Genomic DNA, 20,734 nt, shown 5'->3' with positions numbered 1-20,734 from the left:
TTGAAAAAGTGATAATCATATCTGCGTTGAGTAAGATACCGTTCGTGATATATGTATTAATTAAGAAGAGTATTAAATAGATTACAAGACTGATATTTATAGATAATAATAACAACAAAAAAAAAACGTGTGAAATTTAACGCATGTAAATAGATTAATCTAAGCCACACGTCGTGAATGACAATTTAGATTATATAAAGGGGTAAGAAAGAAACAAATCCACGATCATTGAAATATACCAAAAATTTATTTACATAAAAACATGAATATAATACCTATAATATTTCAACTGCTGCTTGCATTTTTTTGTCATTTTCATTCGGTGTCAATATATCGAAAAAACAATCGGCGTCGAGATACATCCTTTCAAACTAATCGATATTGTCGCTTTTTTTTCTTTGTTTTCTTTTTTAACGTCGCGATAGTCTAAAAGAGAAAAAGAACGGAAAGAAAAGAAAAAGAAAAACAGAAAATAGCGAGAAACAACTATTAAACGGGTCTAACTTCTAAAAGTATGCGTAAGAGAAACGTAAATCGATAAGATTTGCAAAAACAGTGTGTCGAAACCGGATAAATCAAACGAAACGCAGTGGAGCCCCGTTCGCAAGACTGGATTTTTCCATTCTATATTTTTCCCTTCCTTTTTTTCACGCCCTCCCGTTATATTTCGCTCAGCTTCATCCCTTCCATACGATTCGTACGTGCGTGTACGCGTGTAGTGCGCGACAAAAACGAAAAATCACCTTCTCCTCATCGTCATAAATAGTGCGTTTATTATTATTAAAATCGGTCGCGGGCGTCTCTCACAACCCCTTCGACGATCGTTCATTTTTGTCTCATCTTTCTGCGCTCTGCCTCGTCTGTTCGTTACAATATTTACAAAAAACGTACGTACAACACAGGGTATACTCGGTATCAGAGAAAGAAGAAAAGAAAGTGTAGTTAGGTACGAGATACACAACGATAAACGTGTTATCTTTTTTCCCCCCCTCTCTCTCTCTCTCCCTTTCATCTTGTCGTCTTCAAGAACACACCATCGATTCCTTTACAATCATCGTTAACGTTTATCCATTTCGTCTTCCTCTCTCATTCACGATCGTACAATACACGATCTTACGACGTTTACAAATTGCCTCCAATTGCACTCGACCCTTTTACTAAAAAGCAAGGGAATTCAATTTTCCAGTCGAACCACTCGATCAATAAACGCGAGTCTCGATCGACACGGTGTTCCATCGACGAATGATCTCTTTCTTTTCTTTTTTTCTTTTTTTGACGTGAAATTATTTTTTTCGAAGATCAGCGACCATTTTAATCGTAGAATGAACATAGATACATGACATAAATCGTCGATCGTCCATATATCGTTGGTCGTGATCGTTCTTGCTGGCGCTCCAAAGTGTGCGGCACTCAATCAAATCAGCGTTCATCAGCGCTACGGAAACGATCAAGCAATCTACCGCTAAAGCTACCTGCTGTTTTTCGACATGCTTTCTCTCTCTTTCTCTCTCTCTCTCTCTCTCTCTCTCGTTCTATGAATTTCTTTCTTTCTTGTCGTTTAGCACGATTAATGTTTCCTTAAACTGTACGGGTATAAAAAGGAGTTGTTCGCTTCGCGCCGGCCGTTCTTACAAAATTTCCGAGAAACTGGAACCACGTGGCGCGAGTTTTTTTTTTTTGCGGGGTTGCTCAAGAAAAGGCAACTTCGTAAAGTGTCGTCTAGCAAGAAACGCAATTAATATTGGTAAAATGTGTGGAAAAACTTCCATATGAAAAAGTGTTTCTTTTCTTTTCTTTCTCTTAGTATTAGAAAATGTTTTATTGCTTTATTAGTTGTCGCGATAGTACAGTTAATCGTGCGTTATATTTTATGAAAATACTTTAGGTATTTTTCTATGCTCTCCTTTCTTTTTTTTTTTTCTTATATTAGGGTGAACAAATATTTAAATGTCTAGTTACTGTAATAATGGAATTATTTTTCTATTATATTTTGTTTTACATATTTTTCTACGTCCTCTTGTGTTACGATTTCTGTGAATAATTTTATCGATGTTAGACATAGACACGAATTAAACAAACGTATAAGTTTCCTTCGGTAACCCAAACGTTAACCACTGTTCTTTATTTAATATCAGGGTTAACCTTAAAAGGAAGATATCGCTAAAAGAAAAACAAATCTCTATATATTAAATTAAGATATGAACTTAAAACATCCTATTCATTTCTACATACTTTTATTAAATATTTGTACTAACTTTAGAATCACAATTATGTACAAAATTAAAATAAATAAATCGAACCTTACAAAATAATACAAATATGTGTAAAAACATCGCTTAAATCGTGTCAGTTACAGGATGTTCGATATTAATAGAAATTACTCCGACATTTACTCAAAACTATATTATACTTTCCACTTCTAAGATATCAAAAACTAATAAGAACAAGAGAAGAACAATTTTCAGTTTCTCATCTTAAACATAAAATATTCCTTTTTAAAATTATACGCTTATTTACTTTTTATCCTTTACGCTTGATCGAAAAGATAGCTTGAAAATGAAAAGCTAGTTTTCCCTTTAATTCGAAACAAGCTACATCCGGAAACAATCCTTCGCTGTTTCCAATCGCAAATAAAACGATATTAAACGATATCAAAATTCTCTTCTTTAAATCTATCATCCTAACATTCTTCTCTAAGTCGTATCCATATATTTTTCCTCTTCAATCTCGAGCAACCGCGTTAAAGGAGCTCCACGTGGTACTAGTCAATGATCAAGCAGACCATCCTGAACGCGGAAAAGCCGGTCACAGGATAATCGTAGAAACGCCAGTCTATCGTAAAAGACAGACACATACGACAGTCAATATTGTTAAGATCGATAATACGATTAGTCCCAAAAAAAAAAAAAAAAAAAAAAACGGATATTGTTATCAATATCGTTACCATTACTATTATTGGTTCATTTTAATTGGACCGCGGACACGGCAGACATTATCATTCTAAATCGACATCAACCCTCTCCTATTCTTTCATACCTTATGAATTATTTTGAAGAAACGGTTGCAGGAGTCTCGTGTGTCAGTGTTTGGGTAATTAGAAAAAATGCTCACCAGGAGAGGCACTGGATACGCGTAAAATAGTCTCCCTTTGACACCTAGCTCTTTATCAAAATCGGCTAGTAGAAAATATCGCATCTTCGTCGCTTCTTCCGGTATATGACGTCGTAAAAAGCTCACGACTCGACGAGACTCCATTTTTTATTTAATTTTCTTGACCAAATTAGAACGATTCGATAAGAACACAAAATCGTGTTCTCGTTGGAAAAATTGAACAAAAAATCTAACAGCCCTCCTTGCTAGATAGCTCCGATATGAAAAATTAGACAGTTTGGTTGTTAGATGGCCGTTGCTGCTAGTTTCATTGGCGATCACACGAGTTCTAATGGCAGAAAATGCCCCTTCTCGTATTGCTCTTAATCGATATGGTTGTATAAAACGGTACGGTAGAGCGTAGTTGCCCTAAGTTCATTCGTTAGAAAGATTGAGACAGATATGGGTGAAGTAGCGTAGAAAAGTTGATGGATACTCTCCGAGATCGTTCTTGATCACTCGACGCTATCGACTTTATGAATTTTCAACGTGTCGATACATCGCGGACTTGCGAGAATAGCGAAACCGAGCTATGAAGCGTTAGAAACGTTCGAGTGAATTAAATCGATATTAATGCACGTAATGTATACGTAATTAACGGACAATATGTTAAAAAACAGCGATTCTTAAAAGTATGTAAGTATACTTGATTTGGTACAAATCGATATAATCCATGAGAAATTGTTTTCCTATGTCGATTAAAAAAAAAAAAAAAAGAAAGAAAAGTAAAAGAAGAAGTCTTGTTCGATCGTGCACCAAATCATATAACATTGACAATATCGAATCCTTATTTTATTTCTTATTTCACTCGTTGAAATACGGATTAACAGTGTACAGTCAGTAAAAGGTAAAATTACATTAACGTAATAAGCTCGGTACGAATAAATTTCAAAGTCCACGTATTTCCTGCGATCGATCGAAAACGAAATTGTTCAATCGCTTCGAAGTCTCGTTTAACGAGTCACGTTCCCATGTCATCGATAATTTAGTAGGAAGTTGAGGCAGCGTAATGAAAACGGAAAGAAGAGATGAAAATTTCATGAACAAGATCTCGAGTTGTAGGTCGCGCGATACGTTAAAGAGTCGGCGTAACAATCGCGTTGGTCGTAAAAATTGGATGTATTCTTGTGTGTATGTGTATTGTGTGTGTAATAGCCTCGGCGACGAAGAGCAAATAGCGTCGCGCGTAGAATTCACGATCGAGGTCCATCGAAATAGATTATGCGTTATCGCGTACACGTCGCAGAGGATATTTCAATATCGTACGATACCATCTAAACATACAGCATCAAAAAGTCGATATATTGATATAAACGCTCATACGTGTTTCATTTATATACATACACACCTATGTACGAGGCTTTTAAAAAACGCAGTACGTGTTCGTCTTGCGTATGGTTCTGTGAACGGTGTCTTTTTCCTCTTGTTTTCGTTTTTTTCATTTCATGTGTACGAGGAACATCTCCTCCTCCACAAAGTAACAAAATTTCCATCTCGTTTGTATTCATCGTTCATATTCATTTTATTCGCGTCACGATACAATTGTTGTCCTTTGGAATAATGTAAAAAACAACCGTCCTTTCATCTTATTTAACGCGCGTCAGCGAATATCAGAGATACTTAGCTAAGCCTAGTGAACTCTGGATTATTTAATTTGCACAGAGAAATGCGATCGCGATTCTCGTGCGTTTATTTTCTCATCTTTCTTTCTTTTTTTTTTCATTTTTCTTTTTTATCATTTTTAAATCGGTTCATCACCAACCGAAAAGATCGCAAGTTGGTGGCGGTATCGAAATGAAAATTGACATCGAAATCGCTTGGAAATCGACAATCGTCCCAAGCTCCCGAAGGGACAACGAAAATTAGCAGCTTAAGACTTATTATATCACATCCTCAATATATACGGCAGTATTTGTTTCTTTTACGCCCTAAACTTGATCGGCCGTCGACATATCGGCGCTGAGATTGATGTTTGACATCGATACTCGTTGATAAGTTAATCCGCAGCTCCGATTCGCGGTATACCAAAAAACTTGTTGCTAAAGAAAATTCTCCTATATTCGACCGGCCGAGCTCGAGCCTGTGACCCGTCAACTCGGTACGTCGTGATCAGTTTCGATTGGCAGTATCGATCGGACTGTTTGTCCTCGAGACCCTACGATTGTACATCGATTATCCTAGAAAACGGGCCGCAGCTGTTTGAATTTCTGGGTAGACACCAAAGGATTTTCCAGGCAAGCCGTGTGATTCAATGCAAAACACTGGCGACGTACGACGAACAACATAAAGCTCAACTTCTCTTCAAGGATAATCGTCGATCTTCCGCTTTTCTATTCGTCGCCTCGTTCGAAGGCATACGATAGACACAGAGAACGATCAACGTGTAGACTCGATTATTAGGACCTCGTACACTCGCCCTCTGTTAGCCCTTCCACCAGCTGCACAAACAGCAAAACCATCGCCTTTCGGGATGGGGCTGAAGTATCTGCTATTGTCAGTGCATCGCCCTGGTGGTGGTCAGATGGGTAGTTTCTGCCCTTTTCGGTGGTGGCGGAGGTGGCCTTCTTTTACTGGCGATCGCGTTCACGATATTAATGCTGCGATTCTCATCTGCGAACCTGACAGTTGATTGCCGGGCTGGACTGGATGCGTACTCCACTGGAGCGTGTGGATCCGTCGCGTAGACATTCTCATATAAATTATCAGCTCCATAGTGTTCCTGAACCCAGTTCGACACGTTGGTCTCTCTGTAATCAGCCACAGCAGGCGGTGGATCGCGAAAACCAAGAACTTCGTGAGGAGTGGTGGTCGAATCCAGTTTACATTTCTGCGCAACCTGCCACTTTTTCCTCATTACTCTCTGAAGATCCTTTAAGAAATCACCTGGAGGTGCCTGATCAGATGCGGCAAGCTTCTTGGGAGATGTGAGCCTCGTGCTATCCGACCTTCTCGGTGGCATCGGTTTTCTCTGTGGCAAAGCTGGACTCCCTGGTTCCTGCTGAGGCGGAAGATTGAACGTGATCTTCTTGCCAGTACCCGTCTTCGATTTGGGCGACGTTGGTGGTTCTTGAATAGTTACTCTACGCTGAGGCTGGGGACTCGAGGCAGCTTTCAACTCTGCTAGATAAGGAGGAGCCGCGTAATGTCCGGAACCTTGCTTCATGGCACTTCGTCGCACAGTGTCCATGTTCGGATTTGGCCTGATTGGTTGAACCGTGTTGTGTTGGTGAACCGTCGGATGGGTTCCGTATATCGATTCTACCTTTGAGTTTTGTCTCGTCAGGCTTGAACTGTTGCCGTGCTGTTGCTGGGATCCATAAGCTGGCGGAGGAACGAATGGGGGAGGCGAGGCAAAGTTTGGCGAACTTGGAACGTACGTTGGTGTGCTGGCGCTGGACCCTGGATAGGAACTATGCGGAGAGGGTACCGAATTTGTCGCGTTGTTCGCGTGAAGAGCGTTTTGTGTATTTGAACTATAGCTCTGGTTATTCTGTATCGTCGAGTTGCTTGGATTCGAATACATCTGCTGATTGGTCGACGGTCTAGATGACGTGTGAGTTGGCGTGCTCTCTGGAGTTACTGAGTTTGTAGGTGTGGATTGTTTGGGCCTAGCGCGTCGGATAGTTCCTGTTTCACCGACTAAAGGACTTGGAGGTGGCGGGAGAGATGCCAGACTTAACGAAGAACCCGTGAGCTCTGGAGTGTTGCACATTGGCAGTTCACCAGGTGCTGGAGGCGGTGGTAGAGAATCCAGGGAGAGATTCGATCGGAACATTTCTGGTGGAGGTGGAGGAAGTGGCTCATTGTCGGATTCTCCTTCCTCCGCCACTCTTGAGGGTGATGGTGGTGGTGGTAACGAAGTAATCGAATCCATCTGCAAAAGTGACATTTTTCGTTAACGATTGTTCTAAAAGTGTTAAACGGCATATTTGTGAATTTCAATCTTTTGTACTCAGCACAGCATTCTAATATCTTCTTTTATCAACTTGGTAATTAAAAATGAGATGTATGAAAACGTCTGATACTCACCATACACGATGGTATCGGACTCGTTGGTGTCTTCGGTTCCTGATTCTCTGATCTGTTGTATCCCATTGGACTTGCTCGTTCCCTAACCGGTGTGCCAGGCGGTACAGGACTTACTGGAGTCGCATTGCCAGATCGGTGATGTCTCTTCAAAGTTCCAGATCCATCCGAATCAGTGCCGCTTCTCCTTCGACTATGCCTTCTGGTCAATGTTCCAGAACCCGAGCTCGTTGGACTCGGACAAGAATCCGGCTCATCGCGAACTGTTTCACCTACTTCCTTCAATTGTCTCGTGATCGATGTTAAGGGCAATTTCGGATTCATCGAGGGCTTCCTTTTTATCGTACCTGTTGGAAACTCGCCACACTCGAAAGCTACCTACAATATAAAATAAAATATACTTGTAATGTAACCATTTAGTACATAAGGGAAAAATATGCTGTCGTCCAATGCTAAACGCTATGGAGACTGATCTATCTTGACAAGATTGAGCACAGTTACGATTTTTCGACATCCACATCACCGATCTTGGATGTGTTAATCTGTCTAATTACCTCGCAACTACTGGGTGCTCCATCAGAAAGGCATCCACTGGAACTCGAGCTGCTGGCTCTGCTCAGTCTACCATCGTTATTATAACTTTGTCGTTGTTCAGAATTGTAACTTTGTCTCTGGCTGTCATACTGTCTAGTATTAGCTACTTCCGCGTTGTGCCTTGAATTCTCCGTGAACTGACGAGCGTTATCGTTGGTCGTGTTGTACTGAGTTTGATTCTGTGCCGGTACAGCGATCGAGCTAACGGAACAGGATCTTGCGTGGGCCAGCATGTCGAGATCCTCCTGGGCAAGTTCATCAACCAGGGTTCTGTAATTTTCCATCAACTGTCTTCCATATTTGGCCACCCTGATTCCAACCATCCATCGTTCCAACGACGCATTATCCTCAGCGCAGAGGAATTTGATGTACTTTGTCGATTTTGGCTGCTGCAATCTGGGATGTTTGACAGCGAAACAGAAGTCTGTTGGGGCTTTGTATTTCTTCTTCCAACCAATGCCGTAGTAAATTTGATTCACGTCGAAAGTAGCCAGACAAATCAGGTCACGAGCGGTGCGAGCTTTTTCCTTTGGCCAATAATAGAGGCCGGATGCTCGTAGAATAAAGTGGTACCTTTTCCATCCCTTTTTGCTGTCAGATTTCAGATACAATGGCCCTTCAACCTGCATAATTAATACAATAATAAATTTAACAATCGACGAAAGGTTTTATTTATATTTCATATATAGGGTGATGAGACGTATAAATAAATCCTATTAAGACATTATCTTTCTTCTTTCATAATTTTTGATAAAAAAAAAAAACAGTGATCCGATAAGATAGCGTAAACTAGCATGTAATAAATCGAGAGTGCAATATTAACGACTAATTACCTCTGGTACGCCAACATTGCTGCTAGAAAAGAATTCTTCTAAAAGAATATTACGCGAATGATCGTCATATTCGCCGCTACTCCTATCGGATGGACCTAAAAGGAATTTCTCTGGAGTAAGAAACAATTGAGTTTTCTCTGGCCTCTCGACGAAAAGCAGCTTATTTTTCGAGTCTCTGGTCCACAGTAAAAGATTTTCTACCAGCAACTCGTGATCTTCGTATACCCTCTCTGAAAAATGAAATCATAATTACAACATAAACGTCTGCGACTTTTTTTACGTTATTTAATAATAAACGATATGAAGATATCTTTACCCATGAAAAGATCAGGCAAATGCTCGACCACCGTCCACTTTGGATCCATTGGCACGTGATTTTTGTCAGCTAGAAGCCTGCACACGTGCGCTACGCTCATTCCTTCGTCTACAAGCAAACTTTTACCACTGCCGTCCAAGGTGAACGCTTTGATGAAGAGCTTTTGAACGCTGGCTTCGCGCATCTTTTCCAACGCCAAGCGGATTTTTTCTGCCTTGACTCGGCTTGCAGCGTCTTAAAAAGGAGAAGAAGAAATAATACATCAGTGTTAATACATAAATAATTTATTTAATATTTATTAGATAACATTTATTATCTGAGAAGAACATTGGATTTTAGCGGTTCAAAGATTGGAGTAAGCATCGAAACTCACCCATGAGTTGATGAGATTGTTGCTGAGGACCTGTGTGCATGGCGGTCTGAGGTGGTTTGTGTCCGGAACCGCTGCTGCTCGCGGAACTCTCGCTGGACAGCATCGACACCGTGTCCGAGAACGCGCTGTCATTGTCAGGACTATCGGTGCGCATAGCTGGAACAAATATTTGACAGCTGTTAAACAATGCATGAGGTACAACTGCAAACAGCTTTGCAATTACAAGTTTCGAGTAACTGTTTCACCTAGCCGTACTCGAGTGTTCTGCAAATTAGATAACGTCGGATAGGAATGTTTGAATGGCTCTAGCCATAGAAAGTAAATTTTACTGATTCAATAATTCTATTTAAATGTCTTCATTCTAGAAAGTTGATATCGCTATACGATAACAATTTTATCTTGGATATTTCTCGTAGCATATAAAAATTCAGAAATACCATATCGTCAATAATGCTACTACTTATCGATAAAATTATTTAGCCAGATAATCTAATCACTCTCGAATCTTCTCGAAGAATGTAAAAAGTCGAAATTTCTATTCCACATTGCGTTTTTGTTAGAAAAGAAGGCTACTCTATCGATCTATCTATTATTTCGAGCAACGAATCTTCGCGAAATAATTCAATAATTACACTCGAGTTGTTACATCGGGCGACCTTCTACCTAGACCAGGCCATACACCGTGGACCAGACGGGAACCAGATGTCCCCTCATCCTTGCTGCGTATCCTCAATAGTCTTACGGACCCATCATAAAGCCTAGTAATTTGTCAGCTAAGGTCCTTCAGACCCAACAAATATCTTTTTTCCGAATCATTTCTAAAAGACTATGGTATACCACGGCTTGACAAGGGAAAGTTAGTTTTTCTCACGTATAATGCTTCCTACTAGCAACTTCCTATCGAGGGCGGCTAAGACCTTCCTAGTCCACCAACCTTCGTCTATCCAATCAGAAGCAATGTATACTGCCCTCACTTTTCCTGACCAAAAATGTCATGAACAAATCCGATGGTCCCGTGCTCTAGAAACACCTATCGCTAGCTTTCCTCCGACACAGCATCGTCACTCAACTTTACTTCTTCTACACCGTTGGAAAAGTCAACTATTTCTTCTACATCGCTAGAAAAGTCAACTACTTCTTCTACACCGCTAAAAAAGTCAACTACTTCTTCTACACCGCTAAAAAAGTCAACTACTTCTTCTACACCGCTAGAAAAGTCAACAACTAGGTACAAATCTAACGCCAAACGTCTAAGTCTAAGCACGAACACTCACTTCCTCTATTAAGTATCCTCCAGTGCTACGTCCACTAACGTACTAAGTTCAACTCCAAGAGCCTTGCTCTACTGTGCATATCTACCTCCTTATCTTCGTGCGGCAAAGTCTCATCTAGGAATTATATCTACTCTACGGTGTAACTTAGGTGTTATACTAACTGAATCACCCCTATTATCTTAACGGAAATCAGGGGATCGATCAACTCGTGGTGTCGATTACTATAATCGCAACGGGAATTTGCGACTCCCGTTGACGTCTCTCCTCGCGATTGCGTCTCCCCGCGATTGGTCGAAAATACACGAGTCATTAAAAGAAGGAAGACAAAGAAGAAAGCTCGTCCGATAAATTAAATTCTTAATAAACAAACCTCCTTCATTTTTCCCGATATCGGTATTGTCCCCAGCAGTGATTCTGGTGCTGTTAGGTCGGCCCTGTCTCTGCGAATCGGGTGCAGGTGTAGAAGCGATATCGCCGTCGCAGCGGCGCTCCAGAGCGCACAGCTCTCCGAGGATAGCATCCAGATCGACATCCTGAGAATCTGCGACAAAGGAACAACAAATAAACTCGATTGATCGACTTAAAACCATATAGAACAAAGCAGCCGGGCAACGGATGCAAAGAAAAGGAAAGGACAAAGAAGAATAAAGGATAGATAGCAGATAAAGAGAGTAAAAGTGAATATCCCACGTTGGTACGCTAAAAGAAGGATCGTGTTCAACGATTACGATCGCAGGGAAACTGCTAATGGTCGGGACACGAATTATGAGCGATCCGACGATGAAACCAGTTCCGCGCTAATTACCCGCACGATTGTACGGTCATCTGGTAACCGCACGTTCGCTCGTGTTCCTCGAATGTGAAACGAGGCCTCGGACCCGCGAGACTCGTGTACCTGACCTCGTGCAACACAGAGGCGAAAGTCCTTGGCTGACGAAGAAACGAACGGTTTTAATTGCATCCGTAGATCGTTTGCCTGTAAACCGGTCGATGCCTGTTTTTGGAATTTGTTCACGCCGTTCGTGCGCGTCAGTAAATGATTTCTTTTCTTTTTTTCTTTTTTAACCAATTTGCTGGCAATCGAGAAAAATAACATTAAGGCGAGTGTTTTGGTATTTTATAGGCTGTAATTAGTGGTTTCGGGAAAGTTGTATTTTAACATTTCCCTCGCGTATGTAAGTAGAAAATTGATTATTCTTTGAGATAAAATATTACGATACCGAGATACGATCAAATTTACGAAAAATCAAATTTCCGACTAGGCTATACTTATTTCGTTAATCACCGATTTTTCGCGTTAAATTTTCTTGCTCTATCTATTAGAAATCTAATTACCTTCTCGTCTCGTTTCGTGGGCCAATACTTTTAATCGTTTCGGTCGATTAATATATTTCAATCTTCGTTACACTGAACAGTACCTCTACTAAGAAACGGAGAAAAGAATATCGAGTATCGTGTTCTTTACATTTCTACGATACGACGCGACGGTCATAAGTTCCAACGGTAATAAGTTCGTCTCAGCTAGCGAACGTTTCCGTGTTGCCATTTGTACTTCCTTCGTCGTTTATTTTTCAACGATTTTTGCTGTAACGATCCTCCAGGAAATATCGCATACGAAACGTAGAAGGTACAGTCCTCGAGACTCGAATATCCTCCTTCGTATAACGCGATAATTATCGTGGATCGTTAGCCGCGCGTGATAATATCGACTTCGTTAAGATAATTAACGAAATTAGCTCATAGTCGGTAAAGGCAAGAGTCGATTTCTTTGCTCGATGGAAATTATTTAAACGGATTATGCAACCGACATTCGTAACTAGCCACAAAATCCTTATCGTCTATCATTTCTAGAGTGGTTCTTCGAAACATAACTTTCAATTTCTTATTTCGTTTTCATTTGCCATTTGAAATTCATTCTTTTATCTATATTCAATCCTATTTAATATACAACAAAGCGTGTAATTGTGGAACAAAAAATTCAAAAGAAACGTTTTAAAAATTTGCCACGATTATTTCACCATGGAAAAAGATCACATTCGTCGAGTGTTCTCCTTTCATAATACGACTCGCAATTAGCGAATAGCAACTGAGAATGAAATTCTTGCGAATCGTCCGAAGACGACAGACATTCCACTGCGAGCATCACGAGTGCAACTAAGGGCACGTGTGCAGGCACTCTAAATACTGAAAACCCTTTCCAGCGTTTTACCTGAAACGAATACGCGATACGCGTTGTATCTTAAACAAGCTACGTATATCGGCGTAAAAGATCCGACGAACACGGATTATCGAGGTGATCAGTTACTTGCGAATTAGTGTCAAGATCGCTTCTAATTCGGATCATACGGTGTCGAGCTAATGGAGCAGAAAAATAAATAAGCCAGGCAATAGACATTGTTACTTGCTATTATTGCGAGATCTATTTTTCCCATTAATTTATGTCCCAATGCTATTGCAACAAACATTAAATAGTTGTTTAAACGAGTAAGGAGTTTTGTATGAAGATATATACAGAAGATATTAATTTCCTTTTTAGACGTTTTTAATATATATGTAGCTTATACTACTTGTACTTTATATACATGCAATCAAGTCATTAGCTACGATCTAAAGATATTATTTTACAGACAGTATCTAGATCACTCAGGTCGTTTGCTTTTTTTCTTCGAACAAAAGGCAAACCCATTTGCTGAACACAGAGTATACATATCAGCAGCATTCAGAAACTCCATCAAAGGTTGACAGAACGAATGACAGAGTCGATATGGAATGTGACGGTATCTTGTTCGGGATTGTCGAGCTACGCGAATGAACGCGAATCTGCGCGTCGGCTACCACGAATAGGAAACCCAAGAAACTCGGACTAACTTTATCAATCGGATTCTCATTCGTGGCTCGCATCGAATTTCTAACGTGCTGACGTTCAACTTCTTGGTAGTGAAAAGAACCCGATGTGCTTCTACATCACGTAAACGTACAATGCATTTTACAAAACAATATACTTTTTATTCTGCAATTTTTGTTATCTCATCGGAAGTGAATTATAGAAAAATTGCGATTATCTTAAATTGTTCATAATTTTCTACCTACCCGAAATGACTATGTTGCTTCATTTTATTCTATACAAATATAATTACAAAAATAATATTTAACCCCTTCTTTCGTGTCTTCTTTTCTACAGTATCGTGCAAACGTTTGATACATTTGAATTAAATAACACGAATATAAAATACGACGAAACAAATGACGCGAAAACCTTCCCATTACACAGTGCATTTGATAGAACTCCTAATGAGAGGGAAAACTACCTTGGAAGGTTAAATCTTTGGCGCTGGCTGTAGTTCAGACGATGGGTCGCTAATCACCGATTGTTAGCCGAAAACTAACCATTCACAGTTTCCGAATACTCATCTGCTTAACAATGAGGTCCAATTGTTGGCAGACTTAACATCGTCGATCAGCCAAGAACCAATGCTTCTGCACGGCAGGTTCTGACCAACGAACGATAACAATGGGAACGGAAGTTCCACGGAAGGTACTTTATGCGAGCTGGGGGAAACTCGGTGGAAAATGGTGTGCAGAAAGCTTCTTACGTTATCTATGATAACGTTTCATTGATAATCCTCCTCGAACTAGTTTAAACGAGCGTTGAAAGCGAGTAAAGTACAATTGTCCCTAAGGTAGAAGTTTCAGTAGTGTTCTAGGTGGAAATGGAACTTGTACGAAGGAAAATCGAGCCGAGTAAGTCGTACGATACATTTTGAAACTTTGATAATTATCATGTTATTCGTTGCTCTGTTAATATACAATTCCCTTCGTTCATGCTTAATCTTATTTTGTTTTACGACGCTACTTAAGAAAATATATGAGAACAGATATGTGTATACATTTTTCCTCGAAGAATTCTCATTAATGTTTCCACAAATGAGTGTCGTTAAACTGTTCTTCATATCCATTTACACAAGAAAGCTGTTACGTATAAATCAGCAATTTTACCCACTGCTTTATTACGTGTTTCATGGTCATCGAGGACGCACGTGTATCGAATATTAATATAGTTTGAAATTATTCAAATAAGATATAACTGAAAAAAGAAATATTACAAATAAAAATGACGAAAGACTGGAACGCTACTACGATCTCTTCGAATAGGTTTCATAAATCTTGAGGATTAAGTTCTAAATTTCTACGATGGAACCAATTAAATTTTTTTTATACAGACGAGTACAATGATTTTAATGCAACGCTTTTAAATGAATAAATAACCCACATAAGTGTAAAATAAATCTGCTTCAATCTTCGATCAGAGCGTACAGTAACAAAATATTAAATTGATGGAATTAAGCAAATATTTTTAGAAACGTTAGACCACATTGATCGTCAGGTTACTGGTAAGTTTAGACTCGTGAAGCTAAATATACGAAATCTTAGTCGATGATATATCAAATTGCGTGCCTGGAAGCCATCAGCAAAACGGGGGTGCATAATTTTCCTTTCGATGATTATTGATCTTTATGAATACTATGCGTAAAAAGAACAGACGGTATTTACTATTCGTGATTGCAATTTTACCTTGCAAACAATTTGTGAACAGTACCTAAAGACAACTAATAGACAAATTCTTTTCTTTTATTACATTATTGTATAGAATCATCGATTCATTCACGTACGATGAAACGTTAAATCTAAAATCTATAACAAAGAGGCTAACCTATTCAAAGGCTAATGGTGACCGAAACACGACCAAACTCGATTCAACGGCATGTTTCGAACGAAAACGAAACCGTGACGAGCGCGCACGGTTCGCGATAGCACTTTCCACGTTTACAAACGATGAAATAACCCGGGAAAACGAGCGAGCCTCGTAACTCGCGAATATGCCATGGATTACCGTTAGTCACGCGTCTACCACCGTTTCATGGCGTCCGATGGAACACGAGAAACGTCCAATTTGTATTCCCAGAAGGATTCACGGTCGACACAGAGGTGATGCACGTGAGTCGGTGGAGTTTTCGAGTCGCGTTAATGCCCAACCACGTTCGCGCGCGATCCTCCTCGACGATACGACACGTATCACGTATCTCTCATAGCCTCTCTCCTCGTACAGGGACGAGGAAACTATAAAATTTTTAGGGAGTCCGGGGGCGAAACGCGTCATCCATTCAACGTGTGAACGCACCGAGCTGACTTTACAGTCTGTGCACACTTTCTGTGCACCTGAATAACAGACGATTCTTGCTGGTTTTCGTTTATGGTAGAGAACTGCGTTTACCTTCCTTTGCAAATGAACAAATTTACTTACTTCGTTCGAGTTAAATAACACGTTAAACATTTGTAAAGCGATTGGATCGATACGCTTGAAACATAGATTACAATATCTTGAAAAACATATCTTTTTGATCGTGATTAGGATCTTCCGTTTCAAAGCTGAAACAAATGAAACGATCGTAACAATTGGCATGCATAACAATTCTACAAAATATCGCGATATCTATCTCGAGGAAAGACCCAGCTACTAAGGCCAGCGACTCGTTGAAAGCGATCGACAAAATGGCCTGAAACAAACATCGAAAAGTGTATCCTTATCACAATGAAAGCGATCTCGAAATTCAAATAGAATTCGTCCCTGAAGCACCGGCAAACCTACTTTCTATCTGCTTTCTCGCGTATTATCACGCGGACAAAGCCAAGTGTGTAATTTCAGCGTTCGTCTGCGATCATCTCTAATCTAAAGATCCTTGATTGGACGCAACGTGAGCCAACGTACCTTTGCTGGCCAGATAACCCAGTATACTCTCGTTGCTTCCGAAATTCGCGAGCATGTTTTCATCGACAAGGAACGATATCCTCTTGTCAAAGTCGATCAGCGGCTAAGATCCATGAAATCCATGGCGCAAAACAAGCAACAAATTTCTCGTACTACGTATGTACAGGGTCGTAATGTTGTCAACACTCCAGGTTACTGATCGCTGTTTATAAACAGCCAGCGATCTTTGTAGTATCTTATGGTTCACAAATCGATCGATTTATCAAGTACTCGATATAAACTCGCGAAAGAAAACTTTTGTCGAACGACAGAACGCGCTGTTAATTCGATTAACTAGGTAAAAACGTGATTTATTATCGGGCGGGATTAAACGCGAAGATTAGAAATCGACGAAGCTTCGCGTCCAAGTGTATCAACGATCGATACCGAGAGGATTACGCGAGATAATCGAGGTACGGAAGGGGCAACAGAGCGCGAGGTTTGCGACACAAACGCATGATGTTTACGGCGCGTGCGACGGCGCTCGACTAAAGGCCTTAAGGTGAACACACTTGCCTCTTGCCTCGAGAGTTTTCCGCGCGGACGCGCTCCACGCTTGCGTGTAGGTGTAGCCCCGCAGCTCGTACGTGGTATGTCTCCGCCGCGGTAAAGAGGGTTGGACGTGCACAGAGAATTACGCAAACGTCCATTAGGCTGCCTATTAGCGTTAAAAATTATTTCACGCGATCATTGGCTTGAACGAAAGCACCAAGGAGGAAAGAGAAAAGAGGAGGAGCGTGGTATAAATGACGAATTAGCGAATTTTGAAACAGAGATTAAGAATTAAAAATGGTCGCACGTTCCGATTCTTTCGAATCGAATTTAATATCGCCGTGCCGAATCTGCTTCTTCGGATCGTTACTTAAGCGATGTCAATCTTTCGTTTAAGGATTACAGTCTTTTGATTTAATATTCTCTGCGTTTCAATGAGTCGTGATTCGTATTGTATTCGTTGATCAAATGTAACTAAGAATCAGCGAACGTGAAAGTGCTAATACGTTTTATAGCACGGCATAAAATGTAACAGCCCGTGAAAGCTGTTGTACGATAACCACTTTATTAAGCGGATCAATTTATAGTTGTAATCTCAACTGCGATCTGATCGAATAAAATCGATATTTTCACTGTATTTATGTTTAAAGGAGGAAGTGAACATACCCATATATTTCCTTCGAAAATTACAAGCAAACGTACTGCATTTATAAATTCTCAACTACCTTCTCCAATGGAAAGTGCTTTTAAAGTCAAACCTACCTCGAAACAAACACCCTTTGGTGCCATAACCGGAATGTCTACTTCTGCTTTCCTAATTAACAAAAACTTTCTGCATTAAGTACTTCTGTTCCTTTAATATTCGCACCCATACTCTATAAGCACGCGGAAACTCAATTTCCTAATTACTTTAAACTCCACCCACGCCCTGCCGCTTCTCCAGCAACCGACAAATTCCCTCAAACGCAAGAATACGCCTCGACAAGTTTCTATACCAAACAAGAGTTTCGCTGACAGTACTATTAGGTTGTATAACAAGTTCATTCGCCTTTCGATATTATTTTAATATCACAATCAATATTATCGATAATCGGCGTCCGTCGATCTTCGAGAATCGTCAGATCTAATCGTTCCAGTTTTCTCAACGCAATGATCAGACGATTATACGATGAGAATTACTCGGAAATAGGGAAACGTCGTTCAAGCCGATTAAATTGCGCTCTTCAGGCGGTGTGCATGGGTGAGCTTCGTTCGTTGCCGCGTATGTAGAAGCAGACACAGCCGACACGGAGAACGAGAGAGTTCACGGACCGGGCAGAAGATTCGTATTGATTGAAGTGTGGGCGCCAACAGGCGATTTGATAAATTACAATCGACGCCATCCAACGCAACGCTCGCGTGGATCGTTTGTCCGTTGGATTTACAACTAATTCGTGTTGTAATTCGTGTCGCCAGGACCGAGTTCGAGCGTGTCAAACGCGTCGGGAACAACGGAGGAAACAAAGGGTGGACGGTGATTAATGCGGTTCGATACGGTTATCGCCGTCTTGCGACCGTGTCAGAGCTTCTTCTTCCCTTTCTCGTTCGAACGAGCCTCGAACAGCGGTATCGACATTTTCTATGCGCTTTACGTAACATTCGTCTGTTCCGCGTGGTTTTCTTCGACGAAACTGCCTAGCTACCGTGCGAGACGTTTCGTACAGACGTATTATATTTTCAATTAATTTGTAAATCTGATATACTTCGAATAAGTTACGAATTTAACGATTTAAATGTTTAGGGAATACGTGTAATTAAAGATTCTGCAAATATATTTCAATCGCTACGAAAATATTAAACAATGCCGACTTTCTCGTCCCAGTAACAAAATCATAGTCATTGTTGATTCTGGTATCTTCCTATTATTTACTCGAACACTTACTACTTTATAGAGCTGCTCGCAAACCGATATCGAACAATTAAATTCTCCCGGATCGCAAATTCTTAGAATAATTCTATTAGTTAGACCGTAGAGATACACGGATTTGTTGAATATCGAAGAGTTAAACGAATCTACAGAAAGCGCATGATATGCGTAAAGATAGAAAATATTGAAAATAAAATATTTATTGTGATATTTAGTGTATACTTGGGTTCCATTTCTTCAGTCGAGTTCATAAAAATATAAAATTGCATAAATATCGACAGTCGAGTTATCACAGTAAATTCATCGATACTCTTATCATACTTTGACCAACCTAGTTCTTTCAGCACTTTTCGTTCTTTCCTCGACAACGTACGGACGAGCAATACGATTGCGATCGAGCCTGAGGTTCGTTCACCCCTGTCGATTATGCGAATACGCAAAGCGAACGATAAACGCGTAACCCAGATTAATCGAACCGCATAAATCATTCGACTTGCACGTCTCCTCTGACGACTAATATTTCCTCGCAACTTTCTTTGTGACTATCTTTCATCGACGAAAATCGCATTTTCCATAGTGGCGTCGGCTAACAATCAGTGTCTGACCCCTTGATCCACCCGCGAGAGACTCGTTAATTTTATCGAACGATACCGCAATACTTTCTATAAATCTGTTACGCTTATCTGAATACGCCGCCGTTCAGTTTTGCGTTCGCATCTAAGTAGTTCAAGCTGGCGCGATTCATCTGTTTGAACTTCGTTTCGTTAATAGCTTCGATTTCAAGAAAATCAAGTGAATCAGTGTTCCATCAATGAAAAGGAATTCGAATCGTTTCAATTGTAATTTTCACATACAGTACATCGTTAATTAGGAATTATACTGAACCAAGTGACATCGAGGAGGTTTGTACAAATGACGGAAACGAACAAAAGGTTTTCCTACTTAAAAAATATTATTTCTTTTTTATTCTTTATTACGTCTACGCAATATCTTTTCTAAAGTGTTAGAGAGAGAGAGAGAGAGAGAGAGAGAGAGAGAGAGCACGCATCAACGATTAAACGTTGATAATTAACAAATTAATTAGCTAAGACGGCGAATATAACAGATCGTTTCGACCTATGGGGCTCCAACTGACCTTTCTGAGGGAGGCGAAAGAAAGAAATAGATGGAAGAAAATGGAACTGCGATTCCTAAGCGCTATTCGACGGGTGTTAATGAGAACGTGGATAACCTTTGCCGTACCTTTTTATTGACGCTGAATCTGACGTCGCAGCTGCGTCATATTTAACCAATTGTACGGAGAAAACCGGTATTCCCGTGTTATCTCATCATGGTTCGGGAACGATTAATTCGCTTGCAACTGGCAGATCGAGCGAAAAAATTCGATATGTGACGAATTGCGATAAAATTACGAAGCTTTTTGCGACTCCGTCTGTGTTGCGTATTTTTATGACAAGGTGTACAATTTTTTATCAATTTGGAAGTTTCACGTCCATGTTACGTGTGTTAATTGCACCAATACGATCGTGACAGTCGTGTCTCATTACAGTTGCTAATGAAATTTCAGAATGTTTTACGTAACACATACACATACGTACATAAAAGAATTTCAATCGTTCGGCGATCGACTATAACTCGAACTTCGCAACAATCGTCGATTCTCGTGTATTTCAATAATTCGCGATATTTATAAGCGCAAACCGCTCGGAAAGAGGCCGAGAGTGCGTTTAACGCTCGAAATGCGTTAAAACGTATTTTCATCGAGATTCGAGCGACGCAAATCGAACAATACCGGGCGAATAATCGAGCGCCCGAGTCGAGCGTGCTTCAGGCGACGAATTCGACGTTGGAAATCGAACAAAGGGACACTTTTTCTCTCTCTTCTTTTCTTTTTTCTTCTTTCTCGTTGATTAATTATTTCACATCGTCACGCTTCAACGTTCATCCAGCTTTCTATCGAGGGA

General features: G+C 40.3%; 1 protein-coding gene across 4 annotated transcripts in view; it reads right to left on the bottom strand.

Annotated features, from left to right (window-relative positions):
• Nucleotides 1-228: 228 nt before the first annotated feature.
• LOC117163360 (uncharacterized) overlaps nt 229-20,734 on the bottom strand; it is a 146,269-nt gene continuing 125,763 nt past the window's right edge. For 3 of the 4 annotated variants that reach the window (XM_033345568.2, XM_076621933.1, XM_033345567.2), the window contains 7 exons: nt 10,937-11,107; nt 9,293-9,448; nt 8,920-9,153; nt 8,604-8,833; nt 7,731-8,393; nt 7,180-7,554; nt 229-7,024 (listed from right to left, as the gene is read on the bottom strand). In XM_033345568.2, coding sequence (XP_033201459.1) covers nt 5,645-7,024; nt 7,180-7,554; nt 7,731-8,393; nt 8,604-8,833; nt 8,920-9,153; nt 9,293-9,448; nt 10,937-11,107 — 3,209 coding nt within the window. In that variant the 3' untranslated portion in view covers nt 229-5,644. Of the gene's footprint in view, nt 7,025-7,179; nt 7,555-7,730; nt 8,394-8,603; nt 8,834-8,919; nt 9,154-9,292; nt 9,449-10,936; nt 11,108-16,333; nt 16,807-20,734 lie in introns of those variants that run through there. The other variant, XM_033345570.2, reaches the window with a different exon arrangement.

The sequence above is a fragment of the Bombus vancouverensis genome, chromosome 10, assembly GCF_051014615.1.
Source record: "Bombus vancouverensis nearcticus chromosome 10, iyBomVanc1_principal, whole genome shotgun sequence".
In the NCBI taxonomy this organism is placed as follows: Eukaryota; Metazoa; Arthropoda; class Insecta; order Hymenoptera; family Apidae; genus Bombus; species Bombus vancouverensis.
This window is presented reverse-complemented; position numbering and strand designations above follow the sequence as displayed.